Source organism: Alosa pseudoharengus, unplaced genomic scaffold (assembly GCF_046254945.1).
Source record: "Alosa pseudoharengus isolate Yale_2024_CS ecotype anadromous, Long Island Sound unplaced genomic scaffold, YU_APseudo_1.1 YU_APseudo_1.1_scf_6, whole genome shotgun sequence".
NCBI classification, from domain to species: Eukaryota; Metazoa; Chordata; class Actinopteri; order Clupeiformes; family Clupeidae; genus Alosa; species Alosa pseudoharengus.
In genome coordinates, this window is record NW_027468848.1 from 3,500,639 (window position 1) to 3,510,638 (window position 10,000).

The 10,000-nt window shown below is 43.4% G+C and overlaps 1 protein-coding gene across 5 annotated transcripts in view; it reads left to right on the top strand.

Moving 5' to 3' along the window:
* dab2ipa (DAB2 interacting protein a) overlaps window positions 1-10,000 on the top strand; it is a 178,960-nt gene that overhangs the window by 136,274 nt on the left and 32,686 nt on the right. For all 5 annotated transcript variants that reach the window (XM_076269830.1, XM_076269832.1, XM_076269831.1 and 2 more), the window contains 2 exons: window positions 1,201-1,299; window positions 2,468-3,022. In XM_076269830.1, the coding sequence (XP_076125945.1) occupies window positions 1,201-1,299; window positions 2,468-3,022 (654 nt within the window). The remainder of the gene's footprint in view (window positions 1-1,200; window positions 1,300-2,467; window positions 3,023-10,000) is intronic.

Below are 10,000 nucleotides of genomic sequence, written 5' to 3' on the forward strand. Positions count from 1 at the left end.
CACACACACACACAGAGACACGCATATAGACACACACACAGAGACAGACACACACACAGAGACACGCATATAGACACACGCACGCACACATACACACACACACACACACAGAGACAGACACACACACATACACACACACACAGAGAGAGAAAGACAAACACACATGCATACAGACACACACACATGCACACACACACATCAGCATGGAGGATGAAGTGCATATCAAACCCATTCACAGTAGCATTCTGGAATAGGACTACTGTTTCGAACTACACTCTCTCTCTTTCTCTCTCTCTCTCTCTCTCTCTCTATATATATGTGTCTCTCTCTCTATATATATATGTGTCTCACTCTCACACACACACACACACTTTCTCTCTGTCTCTCTCTCTCTCTATCACACTCTGGGTGTGAGTTTGACAGCGTATTTTGCAGACAGTGCATGCCCACTGTAGCCAGAGCACTACAAAATGGGCTGAGTCAGGTTAATTAATAAAATATATATAGATACGCCAAAATGTAACACTGGTCGCATGTGATTGGTTTATTCAATTTCGCCTCACTGGAGAGGTCATGCCCACTTCAGTCCCCACCTTGACATAGCTTCCTGCTACCTATATCACCGTCTAAACTCGGACCCACTGACTGACTGAGGACTGAATGTAACCCCTTGACATACTGTAGCTTCCTGCTACCTATATCACCGTCTAAACTCGGGCCCACTGACTGACTGAGGACTGAATGTAACCCCTTGACATACTGTAGCTTCCTGCTACCTATATCACCGTGGAAACTCGGGCACACTGGTGGCTAAAGTCACATGGGTGGTCACAAATACTGGACCAGTTAGGAACATCTTGAACAGCTGAAACAGTTGAGGAGATGCTGTGGTCTTTTTTCCCCTTTAACCTGACCTATGGGTTCCCCTTTAACCTGACCCCTTTAACCTGACCTGTAGGTTCCCCTTTAACCTGACCTATGGGTTCCCCTTTAACCTGACCCCTTTAACCTGACCTGTGGGTTCCCCTTTAACCTGACCTATGGGTTCCCCTTTAACCTGACCCCTTTAACCTGACCTGTGGGTTCCCCTTTAACCTGACCTATGGGTTCCCCTTTAACCTGACCCCTTTAACCTGACCCCTTTAACCTGACCCCTGGGTTCCCCTTTAATCTGACCCGTGGGTTCCATGGCTGTTCCAGGTGACCACATCAACAGGAAGCAAATGTTTCTCCTGCCGCTCTGCTGCGGAGAGGGACAAATGGATGGAGAATTTACGACGAGCCGTGCATCCTAACAAAGTAAGCCATTTACTGCATTCGCATAGCAATGGAGTAATGTACAAAGTACAGTTATCACTTGAACTGTCATGTTTATCATCACATATTTTTTACCGGTGCTGATGGGATTTTACTAAGTGCTTATACACACACTCACATGTGTACACAGAAGGGCTTAGCTCTCCTTTGACAGATGAGCCAAGATTTAGAAAAAATTAATCTATGGTACAATAGCAATCTATGGTATAATCTGGTACATCCTGTAGGGTACTGTATTAATTAGGGGTGTCACGATTCTCTAAATCCTCGATTCGATGTAATTTTCGATTTTAAAGTCACGATTCGATTCGATTTTCGATCTTTTTTAAATATAACTATTAATGCTCCTTATGTGTTATTTACTCTTTTTGGTCTTTTCCTTTTCTGTTTCGGGGGGCTTTTATTTTGAAACCGCTTTGAAACCGTTCCAACCGCGAGGTTGTAATGTAAACAGAACTAACATTAGGCTAAAACAGACGTGAACATATGAAATGAAACAACACAGAATGTTAATTTGATTGTTTCAGCACACTCCAAGGAGACCCAAGGTTAGTGTTCATGGAATATGTACTTATCAATGTGCATTTTAAGCCTTAAAGTAACTTTGGACTGTAATTAGATCATCTTTTCACTTGCTAAGTTGAGTAGGCTAAGTTAATTTTTATTGACGTGAATGAACAAATACTTCCACACCGGTGATTTCAAAGTAGCAAGTTGATGTGTAGGCCTATATTTTAACTGGCTGTAGCCTAAAATTAGAGGAGTGACGCTGCAGTTCAGCAGGTGCATGTGTTTGTGCTTCTTGGCATACATGCTGGACGTGACATTGGGGGTGTGGCTGCATCGTCGATTCTACTTTTAAGTTCGAAGTTCGAGATTGAGATGTCATTTCGATCGATTTCGAAATAAAATCGAAATCGTGACACCCTTAGTATTAATGGTATATATGTTGATGATGTGGTAATAACGTGTTGACGGTATATGTTGATGATGTGGTAATAACGTGTTGATGGTATATGTTGATGATGTGGTAATAATGTGTTGATGGTATATGTTGATGATGTGGTAATAATGTGTTGATGGTAGATGTTGATGATGTGGTAATAATGTGTTGATGGTAGATGTTGATGATGTGTGTACTTTCTCACAGGACAACAGTCGTCGTGTGGAGAACCTGCTGAAACTGTGGATTATTGAAGCTAAAGACCTGCCCGCTAAAAAGAAATACTTCTGCGAGCTCTGTCTGGATGACACACTTTATGCGCGGACGACCTGCAAACTCAAAACGGACAATGTCTTCTGGGGGGAGCACTTTGAGTTCAACAACCTTCCTGCCGTCAAGAGCATCACAGTGCACCTCTACAAGGAGACGGACAAGAAGAAAAAGAAGGACAAGAACAACTATGTGGGCCTGGTGAACATCCCCATAGGGGCAGTCACTGGGAGGCAGTTCATGGAGAAGTGGTACACCGTCAGCACCCCGAACCCCAACAAGGGCAAGGCGCCGGGCCCGATGATCCGCATGAAGTCGCGGCACCAGAGCATGTGCATCCTGCCCATGGAACAGTACAAGGAGTTCGCCGAGTACATCACAAACAACTACCTGCTGCTGTGCTCCTTGCTGGAACCGGCCCTCAGCGTCAAGAACAAGGAGGAGATGGCCTGCGCCCTCGTACACATCCTGCAGAGCACCGGCAAGGCCAAGGTGAGAAAACGGGGACCTTATGCACCTGCAGATGGGAAATGGTGAAATGGTTGGAGGAGGTGGAGTAAATGTTATGCAGCCAGCTCACAAAGAGCTGTGTGAGTCTTGGTGGTTTTGCCCCCTGGGTAATATAGGGCTGTGTGAGTCTTGGTGGTTTTGCCCCCTGGGTAATATAGGGCTGTGTGAGTCTTGGTGGTTTTGCCCCCTGGGTAAAAGAGCTGTGTGAGTCTTGGTGGTTTTTGCCCCCTGGGTAAAGGAGCTGTGTGAGTCTTGGTGGTTTTGCCCCCTGGGTAAAAGAGCTGTGTGAGTCTTGATGGTTCTTGGTGGAAGGAGAAAGGGGGGTGAGCACACAAAAGTCGGTGTGGTGATGGGGCTGTGTCTTGTTCAAGTCTTGTTTGACTTCTGGGTCAAAAATGGTTCTTCTAAAGTACAATGCAGTAGAATACATTTTCATAAATCTTTCAGAAATGGTCACATACTAGATACAGAATGGGTCTGTAGCTCTGCGTTTTATTCACATACTAGATACAGAATGTCCCTTAATGTAATGCTATTAATGTAATGTAATGTTTAATGTAATGTGATGTTATGGTTTATTATACGGCTCTTCACAATGCTAGTAGAACGCTCCATTGACTTGAATGGGATTTCCCAACGTTCTACCTTAAAATAAATTAATGTAATTACCGCTGCAAACATATAATTACCGCTGTCAATGGCAACGGGTTTTGTGCTGCTGATCATATCACTCAAGTATTCCGGTCACTTCTTGCATTGGAACTTCATTCAAAAGTGAAAGCAGACGGTTGATCAGCTGTGTTCTAAAGAATGTTTGATTCAAGTTCAGCGTGTGTTGCAAACTATGTTTCTCAGCAAAAGCCACGACGAAACGGTAACAAATAAGTGTAAAGACACATAGCCTACCGTGGAGTTTATTTTTTTGTTTTGGCAAGTAGCCGTATAATAAGCGGGATAATGTATAGAACGCCGGTCATTATGGGAAAATAAGTCCCTTCTGGGCGAAACAAGACCCCTCCGCTGGCGCGTCGGGGTCCGGTTCGCCCTGTCGGGACTTATTTTCCCCATAATGACCGGCGTTCTATACATTATCCCTTACGTAATGACCGGCGTTCTATAAATGATCCCTTACGTAATCATGGTGCTGAATGTTGCCACATTTGAGAAGGGATCAAGCCCAGCACATTCTGCCCTCTCTTTCCCTCTCCCGCTACTCTCATTCTCTCACTCTTTCTCTCTCTCTATTTCTCTTTCCCTCTCTCCTGTTCTACGGTTCATTGCGTAAGTGGTGAGTAGCTTACACTGGTGCAGTGGAAATACAGAAAGCCTGTAAGAAAAGTATTTCTGAGTCAGGGTTGTTCAGGGGGAAAAGAGATTATTGGGAGCTCAGATTCCTTTTAAACGGAGCTAATGCCGACTGCTAATCAATAGAACAGTACAATAGCAGTGTGTGTGTCTGTGTGTGCGTGTGTGCGTGCATGCGTATGTGTGTGTGTGTGTGTGTGTTTTGGCTCTCTGAGCTAAGTGTGTGAGTGTGTTGGAGCACAGATGTAAGAACTATGTATGTGGGTATGCCCAATCCTTCTCCTGTCTGTGTGTGTGTGTGTGTGTGTGTGTGTGTGTGTGTGTGATTGCTCTTGTTAGCTCAACTCAACCGTGAATGACACAAGACAAAGGTGGGGTGTGGGCAAGAATGAAAGGAGTGTGTGTGTGTGGGAGGGAGTGTTCCCTATTAATCACCTCCAAATCAGATGCCACCCCTCCTCTCAAAAGAAACTGCTGTTCCATTCAGTGTGTCTCATCCATCATGTGCACTGTAACTCCACCGCTCACGTCTGTCTGGCTGCTGCCGCTGCTGTCTGCGCCGCTGTTGCTCTGATGTGGCTGAGGTATTGTCTGGCGGTGGGGCGTGGGATGGAGCGCGGTCGGTAATCTGATGTAATCTCCCTCAGCGAGCGAGAAAGCGCTGATCGCCTGCCCTGTGCTCTGGACACTCTTCTGTGGAAGAGTGATGGATGACCCGGTGTAGAGATCTCATTACCCTCCACACTAGCAGGGGGCTGTGTGTTCATGTTCGGGCTCACTGACAATGAGCCTGGCTAGCCTAGCGCTACATTACAAAGAGCCTGGCTAGCCTAGCGCTACATTACAGTTGAGCTTGATGAGGTACTAGCCGGGTGCAGCTAACCGGCCTAGCAGTACTGATTATCTTTATGAGCTAATCACTCCAGTCAGTGCTTTACTGGCAAGTTTTGTAATGTAACAGTCACTGCTAGCATTTAGCTGTACCTGAGCCTGTTTACGGAGAGCCGGATTAGCTTTACAAATAACATGGAAGAGGTAGCCTAATCACTGCTAACAAACCTAGCAGTCCAATAGAAGAAACTAGCATTACAAATGACATGGAAAGGTAGATAATCACTGCTAACAAACCTAGCAGTCCAATAGAAGAAACTAGCATTACAAATGACATGGAAAGGTAGATAATCACTGCTAACAAACCTAGCAGTCCTGTAGAAGAAACTAGCATTACAAATGACATGGAAGAGGTAGTATAATCACTGCTAACAAACCTAGCAGTCTAGTCTGTGAAGAAACTAGCTCTACAAATGATATGGAAGAGGTAGCCTAATCATTGCTAACAAACCTAGCAGTCTAGTCTGTGAAGAAACTAGCTTTACAAATGACATGAAAGAGGTAGTCTAATCACTGCTAACAAACCTACACATTTGCATTAATTTATTTAGCTGACGCTTTCTCCAAAGCGACTTACAGTACATATGTCAATTATATTATTATATTATATACATTACAAGGGCATTGTAGATAGATAGATAGATAGATAGATAGATACTTCTATCTATCTATCTACAATGCCCTTGTAATGTATATAATATAATAATATATTATATATTGTATATAATATATATACAATATACAATATTATAATATAATATATATATTGTTATTATTATATATTATTATATATTATTATGTATATAATATATTGTATATTGTATTGTATTGTATATATTGTACGCTACTACTGCCCCTACACTTTATATTATTTGCAAGCTTGATGATATACAGTATATATAAATCACTGCTAAAGGTTCTAGCTTGATAATATACAGTATATATAAAGCAAAGGTGCTAAAGGTTCTAGCTTGATGATATGCAGTATAAATCACTGCTAAAGGTTCTAGCCTGATGATATACAGTATATATAAAGCACTGCTAAAGGTTCTAGCTTGATGATATACAGTATATATAAAGCACTGCTTAAGGTTCTAGCTTGATGATATACAGTATAAAGAACTGCTAAAGGTCCTAGCTGTACAGATCATCTTAATGTGGTAACCGGGTGGTAAAGAAAAACATCACTCCCCTGGCACCTGATGAGGTAGGCTAGTTGCTGCTAACAAGTGTACCTCTACTAAAGAACTTCATTCTGCAGTAAAGTGTCTGTAGACAAGTAGCTGAGTCGTTATGACAGAGCTTACGTAGGTCTGCAGATGACCTGGATAAGGTAGCCCAGTGGATGCTAACACAAGTAGCTCGCAGTGTTTCTCAAAGTGTGGTCCGGGGACCAATGGTGGTCCGCAAGCTAGCCCAAGTGGTCTGTGAGCAGACGTGGTAAAATATAATATAGATTAGCTGTTTGCAATATTGAACCAACTTGTATGTAAATCCAAACATTTTCTGCAGCACTGCCTATGTAAGGCATGGCAGTTTAAATCATATGAATTCTCTGACACAATAAGCAAAGTGCAAAGACAAGCAAGGTGTTCAGTGAGTAGGCCTACTGTGTAGTTTACTGTGTAGTTTACTGTTGGAGTAGGTCTATTGTGTAGTTTACTGTTGGAGTAGGTCTATTGTGTAGTTTACTGTGTAGTTTACTGTTGGGGTAGGTCTACTGTGTAGTTTACTGTGTAGTTTACGGTTGGAGTAGGTCTACTGTGTAGTTTACTGTGTAGTTTACTGTTGGAGTAGGTCTATTGTGTAGTTTACTGTTGGAGTAGGTCTATTGTGTAGTTTACTGTGTAGTTTACTGTTGGAGTAGGTCTACTGTGTAGTTTACTGTGTAGTTTACTGTTGGAGTAGGTCTACTGTGTAGTTTACTGTTGGAGTAGGTCTACTGTGTAGTTTACTGTGTAGTTTACTGTTGGAGTAGGTCTACTGTGTAGTTTACTGTGTAGTTTACTGTTGGAGTAGGTCTACTGTGTAGTTTACTGTGTAGTTTACTGTTGGAGTAGGTCTACTGTGTAGTTTACTATTGGAGTAGGTCTACTGTGTAGTTTACTGTGTAGTTTACTGTTGGAGTAGGTCTACTGTGTAGTTTACTGTGTAGTTTACTGTTGGAGTAGGTCTACTGTGTAGTTTACTGTTGGAGTAGGTCTACTGTGTAGTTTACTGTGTAGTTTACTGTTGGAGTAGGTCTATTGTGTAGTTTACTGTTGGAGTAGGTCTACTGTGTAGTTTACTGTTGGAGTAGGTCTACTGTGTAGTTTACTGTTGGAGTAGGCCTATTGTGTAGTTTACTGTTGGAGTAGGTCTACTGTGTAGTTTACTGTGTAGTTTACTGTTGGAGTAGGTCTACTGTGTAGTTTACTGTTGGAGTAGGTCTACTGTGTAGTTTACTGTGTAGTTTACTGTTGGAGTAGGTCTACTGTGTAGTTTACTGTTGGAGTAGGTCTATTGTGTAGTTTACTGTGTAGTTTACTGTTGGAGTAGGTCTATTGTGTAGTTTACTGTGTAGTTTACTGTAGGTCTACTGTTTTTTTTAGCTAGGTGGTCCGAGGCTTTTTTTTTATTGATCAAGTGGTCCTTGGTCTGAAAAAGTTTGCCTATTGACGCTCTATTGACATGCTTGCAGCAGAGTCGTTACGACAGAGCTTAGCTCTGCAGATGAGCTGGATAAGATAGCCCTGTCCCTGCTTTGAGTCCTCTGTGCTGACCTCCTCTTCCCCTCCAACCCAGAAAATAATGAACTCTGGACTGCAACAGAGCTGGGGAAGACAGCCTGAGAGACATTTCAGCCTGAGAGACATTTCAGCCTTAGAGAGCTGGGGAAGACTGAGAGACATTTCTGAAATGGTGGAAATTGGTGTCCACTTAAGGCAAGCTGCTCTGCTCACACTGCCACATTGTAGGGGCAGTTGGATGTTGTGTGTGTGTGTGTGTGTGTGTGTGTGTGTGCGTGTGTGTGTGTGTGTGTGTGTGTGTGTGTGTGAGAGAGAGAGAGAGGGGGGGGGGATAAAAGAGAGAGAGAGAGTTTAGCATCGCTGATGTAGCCAGAAATTTGTGCTCTGGTCAGGTTGGTCAATGCTCTGTGGCACTCACTCTCTCATTAAGAGAGGCCCTTGTGTGTGTGTGTGTGTGTGTGTGTGTGTGTGTAGGTCTCCCCTTGCATAGTGGGGGTGGGTTAGGTGCTCTGTGCTCATAAGTAGGCGCACGTGTGTGTGTGTGTGTGTAAGGCTCATCAGTACGCATCTCGGGTTGGCTGGGTCTAATTAAGTAGAATCACATCAGCGCTCTCAGATGAAGGCTTGAAGTGTTGGAGAGGAGATGAGATTCAGACCGACTGGGCCCACTCTCGCGGAGAGGAACACTGCTCTCGGGGGGAGGTGGAAATATACAGTGCTACAGTGCTCTGGATCAATGCAAGGCCTTACAATTGCACATGTGACCCTGCACTGTGAAAACAAGCAAGTATTGATCGCCAAGTGTGTCAGCCCATATGCTGCGGTGGGAATGATTAGCCTAGACCCCCCCCTTGATGAATGGAGTGTGTGTGTGTGTGTGTGTGTGTGTGTGTGTGTGTGTGTGTGTCTCTGTGCAGCATGCATGTACGTGCAGTGTGTGTGTGTATGTGCAGTGTGTGTGTGTATGTGTGTGCATGTGTGTGTGTGTAGTGTCATGGGTGTGTGTTTAGCATTCATGCCCCCATGGCCTCTAAAATAATTAGCTCCCATTCATTTGCTTCACACAAATACTTTGGGGAGACACACACACACACATACACACATGCACATGTCGATGTCTGTGGGACAGCTCACACACATACACACACACATGTACACACACACATGCACACACACACACACACACATGCACACGCGTGCACACACACACATGCACACACACACACATGCACATGTCGAGGTCTGTGGGACAGCTCACACAAGGTCATCTTCTGGGTCATTCACACACAAGATCATATCCTGTTGGGACATTCATACAGACATTAGGAAAACAAGCAAAGGCATATTGTGTGTGTGTGTGTGTGTGTGTGTGTGTGTGTGTGTGTGTGTGTTTGTTCCTGTTCCTTTGACTTGGCAATTAAGTTTTCATGACCCAGTCCTCATGTATGACAGGCCTTAATGAGAGCAAGTTTTAACGAGACAGGTCTTAACGAGGCAGGTTTTAACAAGATTGCAGCCTTAACGAGGACAAAATCCATGCAAGGCCTGTCCCATTACCCAGTAGGCCTGAGGAGCTTTTGCGGTCAATACTACTACTACTTCGGGCTAGACCCGAAACGTTTGCCCCTTGTTTATGTGGCCTGTAATTGTTTTTTCGGCTTTTTAAAATACACTTTTAGAACTACTCAGCCCCTGTGTGCGATCTCCCCCTTCTTCACTTTAGTCTAAACAACAGAAATAGAATAATATGAAATGAAACAAAAATAAAACAGGATAGATAGAATGTAAGCAGTAGAAACATTTCCGCTCATGAACACTCACGGAGGGTAAAAATGAGTCCAGTGACATTCATACATTCATTCCTCATACACACATCTAATCTATAGACATTCATACATTCATTCCTCATACACACATCTAATCTATAGACATTCATACATTCATTCCTCATACAAACATCTAATCTATAGACATTCATACATTCATTCCTCATACAAACATCTAATCTATAGACATTCATACATTCATTCCTCAT